General features: G+C 44.4%; 1 protein-coding gene across 3 annotated transcripts; it reads right to left on the bottom strand.

Moving 5' to 3' along the window:
* Positions 1 to 4204: 4204 nt before the first annotated feature.
* On the bottom strand, positions 4205 to 27675 carry C2H2orf81 (chromosome 2 C2orf81 homolog). Of its 3 annotated transcripts, none has more exons than XM_068106433.2 (5): positions 27540 to 27675; positions 26898 to 27156; positions 10647 to 10850; positions 7882 to 8066; positions 4205 to 5245 (listed from the first exon to the last, which is right to left on the bottom strand). In XM_068106433.2, the coding sequence occupies exons 2-5, from the start codon at positions 27144 to 27146 to the stop codon at positions 5206 to 5208; spliced, it is 678 nt and encodes a 225-aa protein (XP_067962534.2). In that variant the 5' UTR covers positions 27147 to 27156; positions 27540 to 27675; the 3' UTR covers positions 4205 to 5205. The 3 variants fall into 3 exon arrangements, with proteins under 3 accessions (XP_067962534.2, XP_067962533.2, XP_067962535.2); XM_068106432.2 differs by having other exon boundaries at positions 27449 to 27653; XM_068106434.2 differs by having other exon boundaries at positions 7961 to 8066; positions 27449 to 27559.
* Between the last annotated feature and the right edge of the window lie 290 nt (positions 27676 to 27965).

Genomic DNA, 27965 nt, shown 5'->3' with positions numbered 1-27965 from the left:
CCCGAACAGTGTTCGGAGGTGGAGGAGGTGCTCGGCCCGGGACGTGCTGGCGACGAGGATGTCGTCCAGGTAAACGAAAAGGAACGGCAGGTCACGCAGCACGCCGTCCATCAAGCGCTGGAACGCCTGAGCCGCGTTCTTGAGACCAAACGGCATCCGTAAGAATTCGAATAAGCCGAACGGCGTGATGACTGCCGTTTTAGGGACGTCGGCCGCCCTGACAGGTACCTGGTGATATCCCCGTATGAGATCAATTTTCGAAAAAATGACCCGTCCCGCCAGACGGGCGGAGAAGTCTTGGATGTGCGGGATCGGATACCTGTCGGGGATGGTAGCGTCGTTAAGGCGGCGGTAGTCACCACATGGGCGCCAGCCGCCCCCTGGCTTTGGGACGATGTGTAGTGGCGAAGCCCACGCGCTATCGGAGCGCCGCACGATGCCGAGGTGTTCTAAAGCGTCGAACTAGGCTTTGGCCACGGCGAGCTTGGCTGGGTCGAGGCGGCGGGCTCTGGCGTAGACCGGCGGGCCCGTGGTTGGTAAGTGGTGCTCGATCCCATGCCGTACTGCGACGGCCGAAAACGTCGGCCGCGTGAGGGCCGGGAACTCCGTGAGCAGGCGAGCAAACTCGTTCGCCGCCGGGAGGGCGCATGTCAGCTCGGTCGGCGCGGAGCTGCTCAATGTGCATACCAGGGAGCAGAAGGTTTCGGCGTTGATTAAACGACGCCGTTGGACGTCCACCAGCAGTCCGTGTGCGCAGAGGAAGTCGGCGCCTAGCAGAGCCATGGGCACGTTTGCGGTTACAAACGTCCAAGCAAAGCGTTGGCCGCCGAAGCAGAGGGTGACGTTGCGTGGGCCGAAGGTGCGGATGGCCGATCCGTTGGCTGCAACCAAGGAGGGGCCACAAACCGCGGACTGCCTGTCCTGGTCAGAGGCGGGTATGACGCTCAGTTGGGCGCCGGTGTCGCACAGGAAGCGCCGTCCGGACGCTTTATCCGTGATGAACAGTAAGTTGCCCGTGTGGCCGGCGCTCATGGCTGGTAATGAACGCCGGCCCGGCCGTTTCCCGGCCTGCCGAAGGTGCACGGGGGTCGGCATGTCCGGGCCTTCTGTCCGAACCTGGCATGATAGTAACACCATGCTTGGTCAGGTGGAGGCCCCGGTCATCGTGCTGGAGGTGGTCGGCTCGGTGTAGCGGCCGCCAATTGCGTCGGCAGTTCGGTCGTCGACCGTGCCGGGTGCTCGGGCGCCATGGGTGTTGCGTCGGACGGCGGTGGGCCCCAGGTCGCTGCTGCGATGCGCTGGCCTGCGGCGGAGATCTTGTCGGCTTCCCTGGCAAGGGCACGGGGATCCGTGATCGTCGTGCTTGCCAGGGCGAGGCGTACCGGGCTAGGCAGCTGACGGAGGAACAGCTCCCGGAACAGGAATGCCGGAGAGTGCTCGCCGAGCAGCGAAAGCATGTAGTCCATTCGCTCGGAAGGGCGCGTGTCGCCGAGCTCGGGCAGGTCGAGCAGGCGCCGTGCGCGTTCCGCCGATGGGAGGGCGAAAGCGTCGAGGAGAAGCTTTTTAATCGCGCCATATTTGTCAGCGGCTGGCGGGCTCTCGAGGAGGCTCAGGGAGCGGGCCGCGGTGGCTGAACCGAGCACTGCTACCACATGGTGGAAGCGGGTGTCGTCGGCCGTGATGCCTCGCAGGGCGAACAGGGAGTCCGCCTGTGCGAACCAAACCGCCGCGTGAGCCTCCCAGAAGGTAGGCAGTTTAAGGGCCATTGCCGTGTCCATGTCGGTAGGTCACCAATGAAGGAGCTCGGGCTCCCACGTCGATCGGAAGAATGGACGCGACAAAAAGCTGGAATTCGTCTGAGTTGCTTTATTCAAACAAAACACTCAGGTACTCTGAAAAGCCCGTTTATCGGGCAGCAATATATATACACACATTATCCCGGAGCGTTTGCCCAGGAAAGGCGAGAGGGGGCGTGGCCGAGCGTCCTGGCTGCGGCCTGGCAAGTTGAGGGCGAGCCTGCCCGGGCATGCCCGGGCGTCCCGACCGAGGCCTGGCAAGTTGAGCGCGGGCCTGCCCGGGCGTCCTGGACGAGCCTGGCATGGTGATCGCTCCGCGTCCTTGATAGGTGCAAGGCGATTGTGAAAACCCAGCGGTAGCCGCTACAGTATTGAATTTACAAGAATAACAAAGAACGGCTCTAAGAGGTTATAGGCGCTCAAATAATGAACAACCAGCATTAAAAACTAATTTAACTAGAACGGCACTCGGTAGAGAGCATACCTCTGCCAGGCTGAACAGTTTATGGTTTCTATCCAAATGATAGGCTGGATCTGGATCCGGACCTGAACCAAAATCTAATCTGCTTGTTCTTGACACCTAACCAACTCGTCCATTAAGTTTAGTCATAACTCGTCCACAACTTCTTTAAATATCATGTTATATATCGCTTTTCGCCCGATCTCTCAATGGTGAAGAATCATTTAAAATTTAAATAATTCTCATATCCGAATCCACATTCAGATCTTCACCAAAATCGAATCGATTCGTCCTTGTCACACACCCAACCTGTCCACCAAGTTTAGTCCAAATCCATCTATAACTTTTTGAGATGTCCTGCTATGTATCAGTTTTAGCCCTATCAATCAATGGTGAAGAATCACTTAAAAATTACATAATTCTCCTATCCGAATCCATATTCAGATCTCCACCAAAATCGAATCGATTAGTCCTTGCACACACACACCCAACCTCTCCACCAAGTTTCACCCAAATCCGTCCATAACTTTTTGAGATATCCTGCTATATATCGTTTTTGGCCCTATCCAATGGTGAAGAATCACTTTAAAATTATACTAGCTGGTCCAAATCCGGATCTTCACCAAAATCTAATCATTTCGATCTTGTCACATACACTACCTCTCTGCCAAATTTCGTCCGAATCCGTCCACAACTTCTTGAGATATCTTGTTCACAGACAGACAACCAAACAGACAGGTGAAAACATAACCTCCATCCACCTTCCGGTGGCGGAGGTAAAACTACCCTTTTGGCTGTACGGTACACTATAACGTTTTCGTCCAACATTTCCTCTTCGATTCCAAGCTCCAAAAATTCAGCAAATTAAAGGAATAAACTCAATCCTGCTTTTAAAATTCACCAAGCAGGAACAACAACCAAATATTTAGAAGGAATTCACACAATTAAAAAAAATTATATTTTCGCTTTATTGAGAAAGTTCAGTCATTCAAACTCCTGGGTCTCATTATCAGCCTTGATCCGTCTTGGGTAAACCACATTTCAAAGCCAGCCGCCGACTGAGCATCCCCTGACATAGAAAATCCTTCCTTGAAACACCTGAACTCCAATGCACCTACAAGGCCTTCATCCGCAGCTTAATGGAATACTGCTCTCCCCCTGGGCTGGCTCCCCCGCCTCACACCTTGTTCAGTTTGACGCCGTGGAAAACAAGGCCTTCAAGATTATTGGAATCTCCCATAGTAAAGCTTGAGTCTATCGGCCTATCACTTTGCATCAACAGACAGGATGGTGGTCTCTTTGTCTTATACCGTCTACTTTCTGGTCTTCAAAGTTCTGCTCTTTCTGTGCTTCGATTTCCCTCCTCCCCCTCTCCCCACACCCTCCTCCTCCCCAGGTTTCTGCAGGGCATAAACGGTCCACCCTTAACCCCTCATCTGGTGAAAATACCTAAATCCAGGATCACTGCTCACCTCCTTCTCAGTCGGTCTCTTTTTTCCCCCACCTGTGGAACCAACTTCCACATTCTCTTCAATCTAATTCCTCCCTTCATGCCTTCAAAGGAGCTACTCACCACCATCTCAGATCATCCCGAAACCAAAACCATGATATTTTATACCCTTATTTACACCCGTCCAACCCTCCCCCCACTTCGATCCCTCGTCCTTCCAAATTTCCAGTTTTCCCTCCTGGAGTTTCCTGCTGTATCCATATTGTCCTGTCCACACCATGCATTCTCTCCTGCCCCTCATGGCTCCACACACCCTTTGTTTGTCCAAGTCTCCCTCTATCTTGGCCTTCAACTCTGCTGTTGGTGTTTCCCCCTCTCTCTATTGTTCCTTTTCTCCTGTTGCATCCTGATCCATTCTGTGTACTATCTCTTCCACAAGCCTCGACAATGTATCCCAAAAAAAAAGCCAATGTATAAGAACTTCAATAGCAAAAAAAATTTTCATGGTTTATCAGATATCTTTTATTTCCAACTGAACATAAGTGAAAGTCAGCTTGTCGCACATTTAACATACTTTCCTTTGAAACAGGCAAGACTCATTGTTAAATTATTTGTACGTCAATCAACATTTATGTAGGATCTGTATAAATCATGGTGTACTCCATAAACTCCAAAATAAGTGGAATGCAGACAAGATGGTTATGCGGTGAAAAAGGCAAGCAGTTATAAACAACACGTGAATTGCAAAAATGAAAATGAATGTGGTGCAGAAAGAGATGTATTTTAGGAAGATTTTAAAGTATGCCAAGCAACATTCCCCTGTAATACACTCGGTCCATTGACACATAAACAGTCAATCAAAATTGCCAGCAATGTTCTTTTCAAACATCTGGTAGTTCTTCTTTGTAATTATGGCTGCCAAGAACTGACTTGCTAGATTCTAAGGCATTTTGGTCTGATGGGCACACCTGAAGGGTGCTGCATGCAGATTACAGGTAATGGTTGTTAAACGCAAATTGGATGCAAACTGGCCTGCCTCAATGGCGTCCTTCATGGATCGACACAATGACGGAAATCTAGAGTGGCTGGCTGTAAAGGTGTTGGAAGTGAAGTTAACAAAATATCCAAAATGTACATGCTTGAACTTTTGGCAATTTTCCTTTGAAGGTTCAGTATATGGAAAGCCTTACTCTGAATGGGGCAGACAACGAAGGGATATTGCTCAACTGATTTTGGAAATACAAGTAGTTTTTGCTGATGTGAAACAAATAGATGTTCTCATTGTACAGTAACTTCTGTAAATGCTTAAATAGCAGAAAAAAAAAACTTTCTTCATCCCGGCCCTGCAACTTTGTTGATAGTGTGTTTCAAACCAATACTTCAACAAAATGGCCTCTGTGAATTTTTTTTTTTACCAATCCTCTCTCACTCTTCAATGTGGTTCATCTCACTGAAGTATTGCACACAATTCCATCGTGTTTGCTGTGTTCTCAGCTGGGTCACTTGCAGAAGGATCTTGACACCTTGTTTTTAAGGAAGCTGCAATGTGATCATTTAAAGATTCTGGGTTATATTTGTCCTTCATTTTTCAGAAAACGATCTTATAATATTTCACTTTGAACTGGCATTACGCAATGGAGCTTGCTTTTACACTTTTATTACAATGGGGAGATTGGATCAAGTTGATACACCAGATAAGCTGATGTGAAGTGAAGCATAACTAAAGCTTGCAAACAGCTGACTTGATTCCATTACTATACATATGTGTTGTGTTTGTTATAGAATCGAGCCCCATTCGACCACAGTGCTCTTCTCTTTTCCATACAATTCTCTCTCTTTGTCTCTCTGTCTCTCTGTCCCTCTCTCTTTGCCTGTCTCTCTCTCCCTCCTTCTCTATTTGCCTGTCTCTCTCTCCCTCTCTATTTGTCTGTCTCTCTCCTCTCTCCTCTCTCCTCTCTCCCTCCACACATCCACAGTGCATCCATACACACTTTGCAACATACTTCACACATTACAAAACCAACAGCCTCAAACACCACAGTACAAAGCCAGCAATCTGTCAGAGAGACATCATAACACACCATGGACCCACACAGCAGGGAAGCCTCCGTGCCAACCAGCCATGGTACAGATGCAACTGGCTGAACTGCAACGGCAATGACCTCGATGCACAATGCCCCATGTGGTCACCGGCCATGCTGTGGAACCTGAGTGCAGCCATTGGGCATTGCCTGGAGATACGACTGGTAAATGGGAATGCAAAACTCTGCTATCCCCAACAGTGATTGTGGAGGTGGAATCGTGGCAAGACCACAGTGCTAACAAGAAAAAGAGCAATCAGAGATTGCAAACCCTCGCCAGGATGTATTTTCAGTGGTTTTTAAGGCTTTTGTGTTAAAACAAATATGGCGGCCGAACCACGTGACTGATGACGTCATCATTTTTTTTTCCTCCATCAGTTTATGCCGACATGGTGCTCAATAAATTTCATCTTGATTGGATGAAATTTTGTACTTGCTCCTCATGATGCCGAATTATGATGTAATAATGGAGGCACCTATGACATCATCATTAACATATTTTATGCCCCATGGAGAGTTCTTTACAATGAGCCATGTCTCAATTTATTATATTCAGGGAGATATAGAGGTGCAAAGTTTTTCGGTTTTTCCAAGATGGCGGCCGAACCACGTGACCGATTACGTCATCAATTGGGCACAGTCTATTCCAGGGCAAGACAAATATGTGTGTAACGTTTGGCGATTCTACGTGCAACAGTGTAGACGTAGTACTGCGAACAAACAGACAGACAGACAGACAAACCAACCGATCAACATACTTGCCGGAATCTTTTCCAGCAAGTAACAAACAGACAAACTCAAATGCAATACCCTACTCTCCTATTATTCAATACCCTATGCCACACATATGCACTGACTCATACCACCTACTCTCCTATTATTTTCCCCCAAACCCTCTGTTGTTGGGACCAATGTAAGCCCGCTGGCTTACATCCGCTGAGCGAGAGGCCAAAAATATGCCTCGTACTCTTCTCTCTCTTCTCTCTATCCCTCTTCCTTACCATGTTTCCCAGTGTGACTAAGGTGCCTGTGTTGTGAACAAGTAAATAAGTGAATGAATAAGAAGCGATTCTGTGCTAGGGGTAAGAACTGTTATTTTGTGACACTGTCTTGTAAATACGTGCCTTTTGTTAACTGGATAAACCATTTCCCAAACTGTCCAATTGTCAGCTTCCATTGATTAAACATATTGTGAAGAACAGCGAGTTCACCCCCGCTGTTTCATTGTAAGTCGCCATTAGCCAACGTTTCCACTTACGGTATCACTAGAACTTCTGATAAATCACAGCAGGACATTGAGTACATGATACTCTATCGGGGGTGGGGGGATGGGGGTGGGGGGGGGGGGGGGGGAATTCACCGGAAAGGTAAAGTGGATTCACACACTGGACCCTGCCTAAATTAAAGGTATTAGACGGCGAACGTGGTTGCTTGGCAACCCGCCACACAGTGGAATTATCCGCGGTTCGTCGGTGTCAGGATCGTCGGCCGAATAGCGGATTCGAGAACTCCCCTTGTGATCCTTACCGGCCCTGAAACTGCCACAACACTTTTTCATAAATTCCTTTCTGGTTGGTACTGGGACTGTACAAAAATGCCCAAACATAGACAAAACTTATGACTGTAATGATATTTTGATGATATAACAATAAAGTTGTTAAATCAAAAGAAAGCTTAGTTTGCTATAAAAACTCCGAGAAAAGTCCTGCGAGTGTTTCAGTGCAGAAATCTGCTTTGACCTCATGAGGCTTGCAAACTTGGACGCGAACCACATAACGGTCAAAGCTGTGATTCATTCCTGAGTACCATGGTATCACTAACCCAAGAAAAAAACAAGTTTACTCCTGCTTACAATTACTAATGCAAGAATTGAAATGCATTCGATTTATTATCTTGTGTTATTAGTGATTATGTATTATCTTCCCCTAATTGCAAGCAAATTAACTTGGCAATAATTTATTTCACTCAAAACCCAAAGGAGGATAAACAATGTCGGAAGTTCACAAGGTATTGAAACTGTTCAAACTGTGCAACAATAATGTAAATCAGACTTAAAAATTCAAAAATGCACCAATCAAATGTGGTCTCATCTACCTCATTCTTGAAGTTTTCGTCATTGACCGAGGAAGATGGACTAATGATTTAGTGGCCTGTGTTTTAGTGACAACTTTACCAGTTTTTTTCTCTGCACCAGGAGGCCCCAAAGTGCATGCTTTTTCTTCCAATGCCATCTTTTTAATCCCCTCAACAACAGTGTCCACGGGTATCTCTTCAACAACCTGTTTAACAATCAATAGACCTTCATAAGAAAGATTTTCTAAAATTATTAGTCTTACAAAAGAGTTCTAATTAATCTCACCCCAAAGGAGTTGCGTGACCATTGCAACACCCCTGTCCGTATGTCTGTGTGTGTGTCCACATCTACGTATAAATTTTCACTTTAAGAATTATTTTTCGCTGCAATTGCTTGTCTGATCAATGCAAAACTTTAAACAAAGGGGCAATACACCTGGCGCTCACCTGGTGGAATAAACAGTATACTGCACCGACTAAGGGTATTTTAAACCAATTTCAATGGTTGCTAGAAGACAGAGCAATATGTAGAATCATACGAACATAATCATAAGACTTTAAACAAACAATGAAAAAATATATACATATTTTGGGGGGAAGCTGACAATTGGACACATGAAAGCCCGCTTGGAGTTTGCAAAAAAGCACCTAAAGGACCTAAAGGACTCTCAGACTGTGCGAAACAAGATTCTGTGGGCTTTCATGTGTCTTTCACTGAGGAGAGGCCTCCGTATTGCCACTCTGCCATAAAGCCCAGATCGGTGGAGTGTTGCAGTGATGGTTGTCCTTCTGGAAGTTTCCCCCATCTCCACACAGGATCTCTGGAGCTCAGCCAGAGTGACCATCGGGTTCTTGGTCACCTCTCTTACCAAGGCCCTTCTCCCCCGATTGCTCAGATTGGCCGGGCGGCCAGCTCTAAGAAGAGTCCTGGTTGTTCCAAACTTCTTCCATTTAAGACTTATGGAGGCCACTGTGCTCTTGGGAACCTTCAATGCAGCAGAATTGTTTTTTGTAGGCTTCCCCAGACATGTGCCTCGACACAATCCTGTCTCTGAGCTCTGCAGGCAGTTCCTTCGACCTCATGGCTTGGTTTTTGCTTTGATATGCATTGTCAGCTGTGAGACCTTATATAGACAGGTGTGTGCCTTTCCAAATCATGTCCAATCAATTGAATTTACCACAGGTGGAATCCAATCAAGGTGTGGAAACATCTCAAAGATGATCAAGAGAAATGGGAGGCACCTGAGCTAAATTTCAAGTGTCATAGCAAAGGGTATGAATACTTATGTAAATGTGAAATTTCAGTTTTTTCTTCTTAATAAATTTGCAAAACTTTCTAAAATCCTGTTTTCTCTTTGTCATTATGGGGTATTGAGTGTAGATTGATGAGGGAAAAAAATGAATTTAAACGATTTCAGCATAAGGCTGCAACATAACAAAATGTGAAAAAAGTGAAGGGGTCTGAATACTTTCTGAATGCACTGTATGTGTCTTAATAGGGTGCATAAATGATACAGTTGTATAAGCCATAAAAGCAGTTAGCCATAACAGTATCGCGTTCAGTAGACAATGGTATTCTTGTCCATAATGAGGGTCTGAGACTATGCGATTTACCTGGTGTTGTTATCGTTTATTTAATCTGCCATAAAATATAATATCTTGAGAAAAGGATAAAACAGCCCGTCATGATGTTATAATTAATTTGTTGCCAATGTTATAGTGTGCAACAACAACAACAACACCAACATGCATTTTAAGGCCATTTGCTCTGCTAGAGCGGGGGTTGGCCTTGCGATCCCCATGACAATCTGCTCCATTTTGCCATATTTTCTGCATCTCTCCTTGTTAACCCCCTTGCCCGCATTTCTTCTTCCACCATCTTCAGCCAAGTCTTTCTCGGTCTTCCCCGTCCTCTACTCCCTTCTACATTCATGTCCATCACTCTTCTCAACCAGTCACTTTCATCCTTCCTCAACACATGACCAAACCATCTCAACCTGTTCCTCTTCACAGCATCCATCACAGGCTCTATTCCCATCATCTTTCGCAAATCATCATTTGTCTTCCTCTCTCTCAACGATACTCCACACATCCACCGAACCATGTGCATTGAACAGAAAATGAAATTATTTTGGCAGCCATGAGGTTGACTCAACAGTCATCATGGTTGCTGCAGCCGAAGATAGCCTGAATCAAAATCACTTTTTTAAGCTCGAAAACAAAACTATTTAAATACATGGCCTACTGAAACAAGCTTACACAAGGAAGAGTGGGGTGGTGGACATCACCCTCTCCAATTTTCAAATGCAATATGTGACAAAAAAGTGCATTTAGACTTTGCATCATTACACAGTACATACTTGATCAACAAATATATTTAAACAAACTGTGTCATGAGATACTTCACAAGTGGTTTGACACATTTACCAAACATAAAAAGCACACATGTATTCAGAAACTGTGAAAATGATGCCGACCACCACGAAATTGTTCCTGATGGAAAATCAAATCAAATTATCCCAACAAATGTTTGAAAGATTTATGGTAAACAAAGTGTAAAATGGATTGTTTAGTTCCCAAAGTGAAAATTTTATTTTATTTAAATAATAGGTAAATGTGAGCTGCTTTGATAAATGTGAGCATCCTTCACATTCCCTGCAGACTTCCCATCTATCTTTGCTTATTGGAATGAAAGAATGCCACAAACAAGGCAAGTATCTAAACATGCTTGACACAGATAGCTAGAATGTATTAAAATCACGTGAACAGTTTTGCCGTTACCTTACCAGATTTATGATTGGATCACTATCAGCATTTTGAATGGGTACAGCACCGGTAGCCCAGGAATCTATTGCACAAGGAATGGGCTCAGAATCTTCCTGCCATGTCGGATCCTCTGCAATGTCTTTCTCTCCATCATGGACGATGAACCTACACTCCACAACCTGTAGCACGGCTTCCTTAACCCAGTTCGCCATGTATGGAAACAACTGCCAGCAGCAAACAATATGGGACAAAAAAGTGCATTTAGACTTTGCATCATTACACAGTACATACTTGATCAACAAAATAATATATTTAAACAAACTGTGTCATGAGATACTTCACAAATTATTTTACAAAAAAAAAAACCATCATAATTAAGTGTACAAATAAAAAAACTTGCACAAAAACTTCAACATTGCGATGAGTTTCCAAAGTTTACTGCTAACATGCTGAACAAAGTTGTCACATCTTTGTCTTTTATATCAACATTAAATACCAATTCGAGCTCAATTGCAATCTATCCAAAACTGCCCACTGATAAAACCGGTGTCGACTGTTATAATTAACTAACTGCAGCATTTATTTAAGTCAGCAGCCTGCATAGGTTTATAAGCCTTTATTGACAATACAGCGTGTATGTGAAGCAGGCACCTCTTGTTGGCCAGGAATACGGCAGAAAATACACACACACACACACACACACACACACACACACACACACTCTCAGGTGTGCCAAGGAAGGATTTCACATGACGGAGGATGCCCAGTCGGTGACTGGCTTTGGAGGCCAGCTTGGAAATGTGTTTTTCCCTAGGAAAGATCATGGCAGATTGTAAGACCCAAGAGCTTGAGTGACAGAACGTCTTGGAGAAGATTGTTGAGAAAGTAGATGGGAGGGTTGTCCATAAGGTCTTTTCAGAGAGACATCGTGAGAGTGTGAGATTTGTCAGGATTGAAAGACATGTTCCACTTGTTTGACCAGTCTGTGATTTTGTCCAGGTCTGCAGAGAGTGGGGAGGCTGCAGACTGCCGATCTGAGGGATGAGGAATGGAGCGGCAGAGAGAGGAGTCATCAGCAAAGAGATAGAAAGGATTTTCCATCACATTTTCCATCTACTTTACATGGATGATTGAAAACTCTTTGCATCAAATGACGAAAATTTGGCAGAGCAACTCAAATTAGTGAAACAGTACTCCAACGACTTTCAAATGGAATTTGATCTGGATAAGTGTGCCAAGTGCACATTCATACAAAGTAGACCAACAAAAACGGAGAACATAAAAATTGACACGAATACAACAATACAGGAGCTAAACGTAGCATCATACAAATACCTCGGAGTAGAAGAGGTCCACCAAATATTTCACAAACAAATGCACAAAACAATATTACCAAAGAATACCTGCATAGAATGAGGCTGATCCTGAAAACATACCTATCTCCAAAGAACAAAATCAAAGCCATAAACCAATTTGTAGTACCAGTATTCCAGTACAGCTGCGGAATAATAAACTGGATATCAAAACAAGGAAACTTCTCATCATCCACAAAACATTTTGTAAAAATCAATGTATCGAGAGAATGTGCCTGCTGAGAGAAGAAGGAGGGGTAGCGGCCTGATGGAACTCAACCAAGTGTACAGAATGACGACTGTATGATTGGTCGAATATGGAAAAAGTGCAACAGACTACCAAATCCAATTTGTAAGCAATCACGAAGACAACAAACCAGATAAGGTATCCCTAACCCACCTAGCAAAATTTTTCAAAAGACAGGTGAGAATGAAATATGTTACACAAGAAACTGAAACGAGAACAGCCCCAACAATTGCAAAAAAGAAGATGGAAAAATATAAAACGAAATATCAACAGACATACACCGACAACTGGGAAAATGATAAAATTGCAGGAAACTATTAAAAAAAAAAAAAAAAAGATTGTGAGTAGACAAAGAAGGCGCTTTAGATTGGTTAAGAAGAAGTCAGCTCAACTGGGATGGACAATGAATCATAATAAATGGCCAAGACCAAGGACACTACACCAATGACTTTAAGAAAATGCCAGAACTGAGTCATTCGGACAAGTGTAGGTTCCGCAAGGTAGAAACAGAAAGTACGAGCCACCTCCTGTCAAGATGCAAAAAACTAATGTCAGAGCAGCTGTATGCCCAAAGGCACAACAAAGTATGTCGAGTAATCCACTGGCACATCTGTAAGTCTCAATATCCCAGTTCGAGAAAACTTGTGGAAACATGAACCAAAAGCAATAACTGAAAACACGGAAGTAATGCTCACGTATGACCTAATGAGCCCATCAAGCGTGAAAAGAGAAAACAAAGCATTGCGACCGGATATAATACTGAGGTACAAAAAGGAAAATAAGGCTTTGCTAATTGAGGCATTGCTAATTGATGTGACAGACCCCAGCGATTATGACCTAAACAACACAGAAATCAAGAAAATGACCAAATAACAAGCCCTCAAAAATGAAGTGAAAATATCTTGAAAGCTGAAGAGCACTGAAATTGTACCAGTGATTATTGGAACAACCGGAATGATAAAAAATAACCTAACAGAGATCTTTAAAACCCTCCCTGGGAATATTACGACAAACGAACTGCAGTTGGAAGCTGTCCGAGGCTCGGTGACAATCCTCAAAAGAGCCCTTGAAACAAAACTTTGAAAAAGTTGAACAGCTTGGTCTCCATGAACTGTGATGTCTTACCGAAACAGAGTTGGATACTTTGGGTCCACCTCCTGAAACCCGCAAATGGACATAACAACCAATGATACACACACACTCACACTTCCATATGCTAAAGCACCGCATGACCCATGCACAGACTTCAGATTTAATTCACGAGCTTTACATTCCAGAAAGTGAAGGACGATACACCCAGCCTTGTGAAAAAGGACACATGCATTTGCCTCCCTAAAGAATAATTTAAACCGAATCATCAAACATGCTCCAATATAAAATTTTCTGTCCAGTCTCAAACTTTATGGCCACACCACCAACATAGTAGGTACATTGTATGTAGTACCACATAGTAGGTACATTACATGTAGTACAACATAGTAGGTACATTGTATGTAGTACAACATAGTAGGTACATTGTATGTAGTACAACATAGTAGGTACATTGTATGTAGTACAACATAGTAGGTACATGTAGTACAACATAGTAGGTACATTGTATGTAGTACAACATAGTAGGTACATTGTATGTAGTACAACATAGTAGGTACATTGTATGTAGTACAACATAGTAGGTACATTGTATGTAGTACAACATAGTAGGTACATTGTATGTAGTACAACATAGTAGGTACATTGTATGTAGTACAACATAGTAGGTACATTGTATGTAGTACAACATAGTAGGTACATTGTATGTAGTACAACATAGTAGCTACATTGTATGTAGTGCAACTTAGTAGGTACATTGTATGTAGTACAACATAGTAGGTACATTGTATGTAGTACAACATAGTAGGTACATTGTATGTAGTACAACATAGTAAGTACATTGTATGTAGCACAACATAGTAGGTACATTGTATGTAGTACAACATAGTAGGTACATTGTATGTAGTACAACAGGGTAGGAGGTACATTGTATGTAGTACAACATAGTAGGAGGCACATTGTATGTAGTACAACATAGTAGGAGGCACATTGTATGTAGTACAACATAGTAGGTACATTACATGTAGTACAACATAGTAGGTACATTGTATGTAGTACAACATAGTAGGTACATTGTATGTAGTACAACATAGTAGGTACATTGTATGTAGTAGTCAAAACAACAAAAACAGGCATTTTAAGGCCATTTTCCCTGCAAGAGCGGGGGTTAGCCTTGCGGTCCCCATGACAATGTTTTCCATTTTGCCCTATTTTCTGCATCTCTCCTTGTTAACCTCCTTGTCCGCATTTCTTCTTCGACCATCTTTAGCCAAGTCTTTCTCGGTCTTCCCCGTCCTCTACTTCCTTCTACATTCATTTCCATCACTCTTTTCAACCAGTCACTTTCATCCTTCCTCAACACATGACCAAACCATCTCAACCTGTTTCTCTTCACAGCATCCATCACAGGCTCTATTCCCATCATCTTTCGCAATTCATCATTTGTCTTCCTCTCTCTCAACGATACTCCGCACATCCACCGAACCATTCGCATTTCCACCCTTTCCAGCCTTCGTTGCTGCTCTACGTTCATTACCCATGTCCCACTCCCATAAATCATAACACTTCTCTCACATGCAGCATACACCTTTCCCTTCAGCTTCAATGACACTCCCCTCCTCGTCAGCACGCCACTCAGTTCCCGAAACTTCTTCCATGCACATCTCACTCGAGCAACCATTGCCGAGTCTGATCCACCTTCTCCATTCAGCATGTCTCCAAGGTAACAAAATGTTTTCACACCTTCCAGCTTCACGCCATCTCCAAGATCCAACTCAACATTTCCTCCGTCTGCAGCTCCCTCTGTGCACCCCTTACACTTAAATGTAGCTGCCACACTGGTTAATGACCCTCTCAAACCACTACATTTTTGATGAACCCACTCAGCGCACATTGTACATTGAATGGAATTCACTCCGACACCCTTCCTACGCACAGCACACGGCCACTTCCCAGTTCTTTCCACCTCACCACATGCTTTACCACTTGCCGCACCACATGCTTTACCACTTGCCATCACCTTCGTTTTTCCGATATTCACCTTCAGACCTTTTGTCTCCATACATTCCTTCCACTTGTTCATCTTCTCCTTCAGTCCATCCATACTTTCTGCAATCAACACCAGATCATCTGCATACAACAACTCCCACGGTAAACCCTCCTTTGCGTTGTGAGCCAGCACCTCCATCACAGCTACAAATAGTAGTGGACTTAGTACCGACCCCTGATGCACTCCCACCTTCACCTCAAACTCACCACTGTTCCCGTCCTTCATCCTAACAGCTGTGCGCGCTCTCTCGTACATTGCCATCACTACTCTGATCAACCATTCCTCCACTCCTAACTTCCTCAATGCCCGTGTCACTACTTCATGTGGAACCCTATCGAATGCTTTCTCCAGATCAACAAACCCAAGAAACAACTTCTTCCTCTTCTCCATATACTTCTACTGCAACTGCCTCACAATAAAAAGCGCGTCTGTCATTCCTCTTCCTGGCATAAATCCAAACTGCATTTCGTCAATCTTCACTTTCTTCCTTATCCTCCTCTCCAACACCCTTTCCAATACCTTCATTCCATGCTCCAATAACTTTATCGCTCGATACGAGCCACAGTCCAGAGGGTCACGTTTCCCCTTGTATAGAGGGACGAGGGTACTCAGTTCCCAATCCACTGGAATGCGGCCTTCTTTCACCACCAGATTGCAGATCTCTGTCATTCTCTTCACACCCAAATTTCCCGCTGCCTTCAACATATCTCCCACAACTCCCGTCGGCCCTCCTGCTTTTCTACTCTTCATTGCTTTTATCGCTTCCTCAACTTCCTTCTCAGTTATCTTCTCTGCTGGTCCTAAAACTGGGTTACTCGCTATGTTGCCATCCCATTCAATCTCTGCATTCAACAGCATTTCCATATATCTCTTCCATCTTCCTTTAATTCCATCTGGGTCCACAATGATTTGTCCCACTTCATCCTTCAAGCAACTCACCCCCATCACATCACACCTCTCTTTCGCGATCTGCTTTGCAATCCTGAATACCGCTCCCTGACCCTCTTCCGAATCCAAGCGTTCTCCGAACATTTTCCTACATGCCTCCTGTGCCTTTGCTACCTCTTTCTTTGCAGCCTTCTTGGCTGCCTTATAACTTTCATGCTCTGCCTTTTCTGCCCCCATACCCTTCGCCTTCTGCCACTCCTTGAACTTCTTCCTCTCCTCGTCAATCCTCTTTCCAACTTCATCATCCCACCACCATGTTTCCAAGTGCCTCGGTGGTCCTTTTGTCCATCCACATACCTCACCAATGGCTCCCAACAGACAATCTTTCATTGACATCCAACCACTTTCAAGCTCAACCACATCATCCTCCACCATACTCAGCCTCTCTTTTAATGCCCCCCTCACTGTCACCTCTTTCAACCTCCACACCTTCATTCTCGGTTGGTACTTCACCCGCCGAGCTCTCCTCGCACCTTTCACCCTTATGTCGCAGACAACCAAGTGGTGCTGTAAAAAAGCCTCCTCCCCCGGGATCACCTTTGTGTCCCGGAGGTGCCCCCTATCTCGCCTACGCACCATCAGGTAGTCAACGGTTGTCGTCGACCCACCTGACGTGTATGTAACAAGCTTATTGTCCTCTTTCTGGAACTGAGTATTACAAATCAACAAATCAGCTCCATCAGCAAACTCCAAAATCCTTTCACCTTCTCCATTTCTCACATCATATCCGTAATCCCCATGAACTCCCTCAAAACCGTCCATACTCCTTCCCACATGTCCATTTAGGTCTCCTCCTACCACAACAACTTCCTCATCTTTCACGTTTTCCATCAGCCTCTCTATAGCACACCAGAACTTGTCCTTCTCTTCATCGCTCCGACCAACCTGCGGAGCATATCCCGAGATGACGTTCACCAAGAGCTTTCCAATCATCATTTTCACCATCATCAACCTTTCAGTCACTCTAATCACACTCACCACACTGTCTACAAACTCCTCAGAAAACAGGACACCAACACCATTCACGCCCTCTGGGCACCCTTGCCACACAAACTTGTATTTCTGTCCCTGCCTACCCTTAACCATTCTCACACCACTTCCCTTCCATCTCGTCTCCTGCACACAACATATGTCCACACTCTTCTTCTGACCAATACTTTCACCACTTCTCCTGATCTCCCTGTCATTGTGCCTACATTCCATGTCCCAAATCTCAGAAACCGATCTCCACGTCGGGAATCAGACGTTTCGTCGTCATAAATGGAATGATTTCCGTGGTGTAGTCTACGTGATACGCAGGTATACGCCATATACCCACTAGGAAAGGTCCAGGATTTCCGTATACCCACTTAAAAATGCGCGAGGATACGTAACAACATAGTTTCGTGACAGAACTTTCACAGTTTCATTCATAAAATGCGCTATATAAATAACTTTCATTCATGAAATGCACTATATGAATAAAATTTGATTTGATTTGATAAAATTCACCCCATCTGTGTTAAGAAGCACTGACTCATGGCATTGCGGCTTCCGTGACCTGTGACCCGGATCTGACGTCACCTACCAAGGAACAACCACACAGTTGCTTCGCGGTCATTCTCGGCGCGAAAATAATGTGAATCAATAAAGGAGAAAACGAAACGAAAAGATGAAACGAAAGCACACTCAAACGACACTCTTTGAGTGTTTTCGCAAGCCTGCTCCTGAAGCTACTGCCGCTTCGGGTAAAACTGACGTTACAGAAACTATAGAAAAAGAGCCAGATGAGGTTGATGCTATCCTAACGTTACGCGGTAACGTTACAGAAACTGAGCCTGATGCTATCACCCTACCTGGTAAGTGAAAGTAGCATAGTTATCATTAACATAACATAACATAACATAGTTATCTGCAGTTATCAATGATTCTCTGACTACGGGTTCATTTCCGCTTCTCTTTAAACAAGCTCTTGTTAAACCACTTCTTAAAAAGCCCACCCTTGACCTTAACGACATGAAAAATTACCGTCCTATCTCCAACCTGTCTTTTCTGTCAAAGATCACAGAAAGAATTGTGCTATCACAGATGAATGACCATCTAGTTTCAAATAATCTTTTCAATTCTCGCCAGTCAGCATATAGGCCAGCCATAGCACCGAGACCACTCTCCTAAGAATAACCAATGATCTTCTGACCTCTCTTGACTGTGGTAAGGTTTCCGTTCTTTCTCTTTTGGACTTGTCTGCCGCCTTTGACACGATTGACCATAGTGTCTTAATTCGTCGTCTTGAAATCACATTTGGTATAACTGGTACTCCCCTTTCTTGGCTGATGTCCTATCTTACTGATAGAGTGCAAACAGTCGTTGTCAATGGCCAGAAATCAGCCCCTTCTCCGCTTTCCTTTGGCGTTCCCCAGGACTCAGTCCTGGGACCTATCCTCTTTCTTTTGTACATTCAGCCTCTATTTGAACTTGTTGCCAGACATTCAGTTGATCACCACGCCTTTGCGGACGACAATCAGCTGTACTAAGGAAGCACGATTCAACAAATCGTGCCCACAGTTGAAGTGTTAGAAGGCTGTATTGCCGACGTGAAGGCGTGGATTACCCAAAACAAACTTCAGCTGAACGATGCTAAAACAGAGTCTATGATTGTAAGATCGCACAGATGTCCTCTACAATGTTCACTTCCTACCACTATTCATGTTGGTGAAACCGATGTAAACTTTGTTTCGTCGGCCAAGAACCTTGGTGTGGTTTTCGACTGTAACATGACATTTTCCAAGCAAGTACTTCAAACTTGCAAATCAGCATACTTCCAGCTGCGAAAGATCGCATCCATTCGCCACTTTCTTACTCCTCAAGCTGCTCTAACTCTAGCCTGTGCCCTTGTCCTCTCAAGGCTAGACTATTGTAATTCGTATGCTGGCTGCCCTCAGTTTCTCTTGGATAAGTTACAAAAGGTTCAAAACTCTGCCGCTCGTCTTGTCTGTAAGGCGAATAAGTCTGACCATGTTACTCCGCTTTTTGAATCTTTACACTAGCTGCCTGTCTCTGCTCGTGTGCAATACAAAATTTGCACACTATGTTATAAATCATTGTGTGGAGCGGGACCTCACTATCTCTCCGATTTGCTCACTCTCTATGAACCTCGGCGACGGCTTCGTTCAAGCGACGACTCTATGACCTTAGAGCCGCCGCGTACCAGCACCAAGTCGTTTGGCGAGAAATTCTTTTCGTTTGCTGCACCTCTGCTCTGGAATGACTTGCCTTCCTCTGTTCGACATGTTGACTCTCTTCCTGCCTTTAAAACCTCCCTCAAAACCTATCTGTTTCACAAGTCTTTCAAAGTCTAAGTCCTGTTTTCCCTTTGGTTTGAGGTGGGACAGAGATCGAGAGTATGTCTGTGTACATGTGCGGGGGAGGGAGGGGAGGAGGAGGGGGAGTACACATCTGTGGGTTTTGAATGGGGAGGGAGAGGAATAGGGCAAGAGTGAAGGTGTGTCTGTGTGTGTGTATGTTTGTGTGTGCGTTTGCATGATAATGTAAAGCGCCATGAGGGTAGTTTACTCTGCTTGATGGGGCTATATAAGACTCCTTTATTATTATTATTATTATTATTATTATTATTATAACATAACTGTAGCAGCATGGGATTGTTGGTATATTGAATTCTATCTAGAACTAGCTAACCTCACTAACGTTAGTGTGGTGGATCAATAATTGTGGGAGAAGGGGAGAGATGGCTTGTCCACCAACGAGCTGTATGTTGCGAGCTAGCTAAACAGCGCCAAGCTTAGCTGCTCAGAGCGCACTGTGAAAGCTTGGCTAGCTCCCGATGCTCAGTAGTACCCATTGTAAACAACGAGAAAAGAGAGCCAGCTCAGATATACAATAGTGTGTGTCTGTGTGTGTCTGTGTGCAGTAGTCAACAGAATACAATGTTTTTCATTTCTCCTTGTTTCAGATGATGAGACAGTTGAGATTGAGAACTCCTGGCCAGCCGTGTGGACTGAAAGTCAGGCTAGGGAGTTTAAAAACAGGCATCCTTGGTTAGAGTGGGGGGACGGAAAGTTCGGTAAATATCAGCACACATGCAAAGCTGATATAAACAATTGAAATTCATAAAGTCAATGACTATGCAAATGAGAGTTAATTCATGGTCATCTTAAAGGTGCATTAATTTAAGACATTTACACCAATAGATTACTATATGATAATGTTAGTTATCAATAGTTGGCAGATAATTAGCTCACACCAATCAATGCAAAGCAGTTCCTACAAAGTCTGATCAACAACATGGAGAAGCGCCTCTCATTTGAAGGTGAAATGCTTCATGATCTCAGCGTTCTGGATACAGACAACTGGCCATCAACACCTGGTATACGGCATGGTGAGGCACAAGTGAAACGACTGTGCAGGCGGTTCAATCTTTGTGAAGAGCAAGCAGTTAATGGTGAGAGAGATTTCCTTGAGCACCCAGACAGTGAGCCTGAAAGCCTAAAACCACTCAGACGATGCATGCAGACCATCCCTTGCAGCACTGCGGAGTGTGAAAGGGGCTTCAGTCTCCTGAACAATGTATGCACGGACAAGAGATCTACACTGTTGTTGTCCAATGTAAGTAATTTGATGATGATGAGCATCAATGGTGCCCCTGTAAGACTTTTTGAGCCAAGGAAGTACGTCACAACATGGTTGAGAAGCCATCGCTCTGCCACGCAAGCAAGGAGGCAATGCACACCTCAGATGCCCGAGTACAACTACAAACATATTTGGAAAGCTTTGTAGACTACCAGGCTACCCACCCTCCCCTTCTTACCCCACCCCAAGCACACTGCCAGCAAACCAGGTGGAACAGGAGCTGGGCTGTCTGTTAGTGTTCCACTGTTCCATCCTTTTTCCAGGGCTTGTGGACTAACACAGTGAACCCAGTATGGATACTTTGATGATGTTAAGTGCCTTTTCAACCTTTATTTGTTAACACATTCACATAACATCTAATAGTCCTTGAGCCAACCGGCCATATTTTGAAGTGAATGCTCCGGCGGGGGGAGTAATTCTCATTATGATTTTCCATTAGACCAATGTCTCAAGTGTCAGAAAAGGTGTGATGGACATCTGAGAACGGTAGCTTAGTGCCCGGATGGACGCCATCTTTGAAACCACCCAGCTCGAAAATGCCCATTTGTTGGGGTACATTGTTGCACGTGTATCTGGACTTCTATACTAGCTATCGATGTGCGGTTGACGACTAAATATACGTCCGATGTGTACCGTCTAAATAAAAAATAATATGAAGCATTTTGTTTTAGATTAATTATTATAAAAATCAATTATCGAAAAAAAATCATATATTTTTCAATATTTTATTATTAGACTTGTACTTTTTTTAGTGAAACAACACTGGTATGATTTTCCAAATTATGCATTGTGCTACACCGTTTATCTGTCTATAAAAATAACTCAAAAACTAAAACATATCATCCACCACGAGTTTACACAAAAAATATATGAAAAGGCATGCACTTTCCACAAACCGAAACTATGTCAGTTGGAATTTCCCGCCGATAAATCAACCCACAGAACCCAGTGCCGAAAGTGACGTCAGTCTATTCTATATCTATATTCTATATTCTATATCTCAGTCTGAGATTTGTTGCGGTGACCTGATTCATTTCTGAGGGGGGGGGGGGGGGGGTGGGTGGCTTAAGAACTAAAAGTGAACATGTTAGATGGCGCCACATACAACTCTATTATAGAGTTGTATTGTGGCGCCATCTAACATGTTCACTGACTTGGATGAGTATGTCTATGTAAGCTGGCGAGCTTTTCGGATATCGGAGTAATCTAACGTCAGTCTTTTTGTTCTTTCAGCTGAGATGGCCGGTGTCGAGGCAAAACGGGCGAAGATTGAACCTGAGTCCGGAACGTGCATCCTGTGCAGCAAGAAGTCGCCACTCTCTGAACTAAGCAAGGCAGCGGGCAACAGTTCTTGGAAGACATTGTGTGACGCAGCCGCAGTTAGAAACTTTTATCCAATTCTAAAGCTAGTCCAAGAAGGCGCAGTTGAACTTCCTAATATTCCAATATTATACCATAGGGCTTGTAGATCAGACTTCACTCACAAAAACCACCTAGCTACTTTGACCAATGCAGCTAGAAGTTCTTCAGTTGATACTGGCGATGCGGTGCGACGGCGATCATCACGGGAAGAGACAGGATCAACTTCAACGGTCTACGATGATAAATGCATTTTTTGCCAGCGTGCTTCAAAATTCATAAAAGGCAGTCGTACCCGTGAAACAGTTGTCTTGGCTGTTGAACTTCGAGCAGATAAGACAATAAGAGATGCTGCGACAGCTCGCAATGATGAGAGAGTTTTGGCATTGACTACACGAGATATGGTTGCAGCTGAGGCTCACTACCACTTCTCCTGCTATAGAAACTACACACGGCCCCAAAAACCTCAAGTAGAAACTGACATTGAAGATAATATCGAGAAAAAAGAAATGATACGATGTATATTCAATTTCATTCGCACTGACTTGTTCTTGAACCCGAGGATTGTTCCAATAGTTGATGTTGCAACAGATATCCTGTCTTCAGATACATTTTCAGTTGATGTTCGTGACTCCATCAAGAAGAATCTGCAGCGCACATTACAAAGAGAGTTTGGAGAATCGCTCATCTTCTTCAATGTGAAACACCGTGTATACTTGATGCCCGATAATCTGACAAAGCGAGAGATTGCTGCAGAGTGCGTAAACCTGAAAGCAGAAGTGAAAGCATTTGAACGAACGGACGGTGAAAGTAACATTGTGCGTGCAGCTACTTCACTGCGACACCAGATCAAAGATGCTCATTACAATGAACGTTGGCCGCCTCAGCCAGCAGAACTCACTTCAGATTACGTGAAGATACCAGATTCTCTTCGTGTATTTCTGCATACTTTGATTTGCGGGAGTGGGGGTAGCTCTGCGCGTGCCGACACACTGGTATGGTCGATGGCTCAAGATATCATCAATGCTGTACACCGGGGTACCATCAGAACATTGAAGCATGTCCTACTTCCGTGGGTCATGAAAACGCTCACCGGTAATACAGAGGTCATCAGAATATTGAATCGACTCGGGCACGGATGTTCGTACACAGTTCTGGAAGAAATCGAGACAGCGCTATGCATAGACAAATTAGCAAGTGTGGAGAAAGATACAGTACCACTTCCGTCACATGTGCACCCTTCGGTCCCGACTGTATTAGCATTCGATAACATCGACAGGCTGGAGGAATCGCTGAGTGGTGGCGGAACATCGCATCGCGTCAACGGTATCATCGTCCAACCGAAGTCGCAGTCGTGTTTGCCGCCCCAACCTCCATCGGCAGTATCCAAAGCAGATAAGAAGCGATCTATCCCGTCATCCAGCGATTTAGTTCCAATATACAGCGGTGGGAAACGAGAGGGCCCACCTGCAATCAAGCCTGCAGATCTTCCTGACACTCTTGCAGGCGCAACATCCCTTGCGCAGCGCCGAAATCACGTATGGATTATGACTCGCATGCTGGAACCATGCGACCAGACAATCAGTTCGTGGACTGGTTTCAACATCATGACTAGAGATCGTGTTCAGGTGACGGAAGATGTAGTTGGCTACCTGCCGGACTATAAACGCGCCTGCCACAGATATGGCAACAGTGCAAGAAATCCTCAGAGAAGCTCTGAACATCATGTCATCACTTCAGCTTGAGCGTGAAAGGGTCAATGAAAAAAACGAACAAAGCTGCACTTGCGAAACACATGGAAGGTCTTGTGGAACCAGCCGAGAACATTGACAAGCGAAGTGCAACAATAATTGATGCGATGGCTCTCATACAAAAGATGCATGGCGAGAACGACACGTTCGAAGAACTATCTGACCGCATCCTTGCTGCAGCGCTTCACGCTGGTCAAGGCAGTGAGCGCATCGATGTTGTCTTTGACACATACACAGAAGAATCCATCAAAGCAGCTGAGCGTGTGAACCGCGGTTCAAATGAAGGCATCAGTTTCAGCGAGATCAGACCCGCACACAAAATCATGAACTGGCGGCGTCTCCTTGCTTGCAGCCAGACAAAGGAGAAACTGGTTGTGTTTCTGGCGGAGTCGTGGAAACATGAAACAAATCGCGAAAAGCTAGGCAACAGAACACTGTATGTCACCTGTGGTGAAAAATGTCTGGTACTGACCCGCGATAGGTGGAAGTTGGTGCAAGCACTCGAATGTAGCCACGAGGAAGCAGACACGCATATGTTTCTCCACGCAAAGCACGCCGCTACCCACTACAAGACGATCATCTTAGTGGCAGATGACACCGACGTTCTGATCATCAGTCTTCATCTCAGCAGAACCATCGATAGTCAGCTCTTCATCAGACGAGGAACAAAGGTTCGAGTCAGAATGATCGACGTTGGAAAGTTGGCTGCGGTATTGGGGTCTGGAGTTTGCAGTGCATTGCCAGGGCTTCATGCATGGAGCGGGTGTGACACTGTGAGTGCTCTGGCTAGCCAAGGAAAGATAAAGGCTTTGAAGCTTGTGCAAGCGAATGAGCTGTATCTTCAAGCATTCACAGATCTGGGATCTTCATGGAATGTACCAACAGACGTCTTCAATAGCATTCAGGCCTTCACGTGTCAGCTGTACGCCAAGAACACGAAGATCGTCGGTGTTAATTCGCTCCGTTATCACATGTTCTGTGCAAAGAAGGGCCAGATCGAATCTGGACAATTGCCGCCTTGTGAAGACTCCTTGATGCAGCATACGCTTAGGGCCAACTATCAGGCGGCTATCTGGCGACGCAGCCTTGAAAACCTACCAGACGTCCCAACACCATCAGCAGGACATGGTTGGGAACTCGATGATGGCGGTTCGCTCACAATCCGATGGATGGCGGGTCTACCAGCTCCAGATGTCGTCTTGAATCTCATCTCATGCACATGCAGAAGGACGTGTCGACCGTCAGATTGCTCCTGCATACTGAATGGGTTGAAGTGCACTGTTGTGTGTAAGCTGCAGGGATGCTCCAACATGGTGCAGGATGATGCTATCGTGGCTCAGGATGCCAATGACTCTGATGGCGACTCTGATGATTAACTTTGTGTGCACTGTATATTGTATAGCATATGTTGTTCTCTATTATAATGCAGGCCAAATTGCCTGAAAATCTTTATAGACAGATAAACGGTTTAGCAAAATGTATAATTTGGAAGATCATACCGGTGTTATTTGACTAAAACATGACATGTTCAATGATACCTCCGCTTGCTTATTAGGAATATACATCGTATGGTGTTAAAATCAGCTCCATACGTCTTTCCAAACTCTAGTAATGAATAATTAATATAATTGGCGGCCATTTTGAAATCCAAGATGGCCACCAAAGTGCAGATTTCCTATGTAACAATTTCCGCCTGCTTATTAGATATCGTATGGTGTTAAAATCCTCTCCGTACGACATTCCTAACTTGCGTTATCGTCAGAATAGATAATGCCAGCGGCGGCCTAAGTCATTTTATGCCTCTTTACATTTATTTGTTGTAAACTCGTGGTGGATGATATGTTTTAGTTTTTGAGTTATTTTTATAGACAGATAAACGGTGTAGCACAATGCATAATTTGGAAAATCATACCAGTGTTGTTTCACTAAAAAAAGTACAAGTCTAATAATAAAATATTGAAAAATATATGATTTTTTTTCGATAATTGATTTTTATAATAATTAATCTAAAACAAAATGCTTCATATTATTTTTTATTTAGACGGTACACATCGGACGTATATTTAGTCGTCAACCGCACATCGATAGCTAGTATAGAAGTCCAGATACACATGCAACAATGTACCCCACCAAATGGGCATTTTCGAGCTGGGTCGTTTCAAAGATGGCGTCCATCCGGGCACTAAGCTACCGTTCTCAGATGTGCATCACACCTTTTCTGACACTTGAGACATTGGTCTAATGGAAAATCATAATGAGAATTACTCCCCCCGCCGGAGCATTACTTTTGGTCTGGCTCAAGGACTATAAGCTAAACAGCTCTTAACTGGCTGAGTCTTGTTGCAAAAAAATTGAAAATAAATTGATGTTGATAACACATAACCAATCTTTCAGAATGCTCTCGATTACGTGTAGATGCATACTGTATGCATTAGTGAGTGTGGTGGTGCTTATGGGGTGTCGCTTCAGGACGGGTGTCGCTCCGGGGCGCGTCGCTCTGGGACGGGTGACTATGAGGCTGGAAGGGAAAAATCACAGTATACCCACTACAAAAACTACACTACACCACTGAATGATTTCCACCCTTGCTTCGATCGGGTTCCCCACCTTGAGTTTTGACGAGAGGGAGTGGGGTCCCCCACGGGGTACTTCGGGCTGTACCCTGCCCATATGTAGTCGTAATTGTCATGGTTCTCTTTTTGAGGCAATGTATTTTATGGCCGGATGCCCTTCCTGACGCCAACCCTTTTAGTCGCCTCTTACGACACTCAGGGATACTGTGTACCTATTCTAAACCGGGGTATACACCGGGTTAGGTAGTAGTCAAAAGTAAAGCTCAATTGTCTCACCTGCCTTTCAATGTACACCTTGTAACACCTGTCCATAGTACGGGACATTAGCTCGTCCATGATATCCATGACGATGTCTTCTCCCTCCTCCTGCTCCAACATCGCCACCCATTCGGACTCCGTAATGCAACCAGCGATTTTAATTTTGTAAACCGTGGGGGCAACGTCAACAGAGACGTTTGACGAGACCACGGAAGCATTGCAGCTCCGGTCTTTCTTCTGTGATTTACTGCTGCTTCCTTTGGACATGGCTGCTCTCCTACAAGGAGAGATTTAAAAGGTCATGAGAAAATGTGTCCTGGTGACGTTTAGGGGCCCATCTATATTTTACGTATGCACGAGATGGGGTGGGGACTACAATGAGAAAAGGAGCAGAGGACTCCGTCATAATTAGCGTACGTAATAAATATATGGACTCCAGACTAGAGGTACGCACACTCGCCTCTAAGTCTAAGCTGTGCAGCCTAGGTTCGAATCCTGACCCAACTATAAACTGCCGTCCTGGTGTTTCACAGGCATTTTCTGTGTCAACGAAGGGTGTGATCCCTTACCAAGCCTTAAGTTCCGGATGAACCGCTTTGCAAGCTGCTTGCTAACGGAACAAACCCATTCAGCTAGCGTGATAAAGAAAAATCTGCTCACGGGTTTCTTCACAATTTCAGGTTTCTACGTGATGGAAGAGTGAGCGCTGCGAAGAAGCGATAATGCCGCTAAAAAAAAAAAATCCTGTCAGAGATTCCAAACTGAGTTTGTTGTGAACGTCATTACGTCACGGAAACACGTTACCTTCCTCACGTCACGATCCCGGAAGTGTAGAACCTAATTCGATTTACAAATTCAAATTTTGATTCAATAATTTAATCGAACAATGAATAATAAGGAATTGACGAGTTTTCATGACGTTTTAAACGAAACTGCTATCTCTGCTGATATGAGGAAAATTATTATGATGACGCAACGTGCAGAAACGTATCAATTTTTTAAAGAGGTTTCAAAAAACAATAGTATTGAGGTAAAGAGGAAACGAATTGTGATATTTTGAAATTATTGTAATGAATTAAGGAAGCG

This window comes from Myxine glutinosa, chromosome 2 (assembly GCF_964187855.1).
Source record: "Myxine glutinosa chromosome 2, kmMyxGlut1.1, whole genome shotgun sequence".
Classification (NCBI taxonomy): Eukaryota; Metazoa; Chordata; class Myxini; order Myxiniformes; family Myxinidae; genus Myxine; species Myxine glutinosa.
Note: the sequence above shows the minus strand (reverse complement) of the source record. Positions and strands in the feature narration are given on the sequence as shown.

Excerpts from the sequence above, each read along its gene's own strand:
- C2H2orf81 (XM_068106433.2), bottom strand. The coding sequence starts at position 27,146 with ATGTCCAAAGGAAGCAGCAGTAAATCACAGAAGAAAGACCGGAGCTGC. Across the intron at positions 8,067-10,646 it reads GTGATCCAATCATAAATCTG|GTTGTTGAAGAGATACCCGT; the intron begins GTAAGGTAACGG and ends ATTGTTAAACAG. Across the intron at positions 5,246-7,881 it reads ACGAAAACTTCAAGAATGAG|CTTCCTTAAAAACAAGGTGT; the intron begins GTAGATGAGACC and ends ATCACATTGCAG.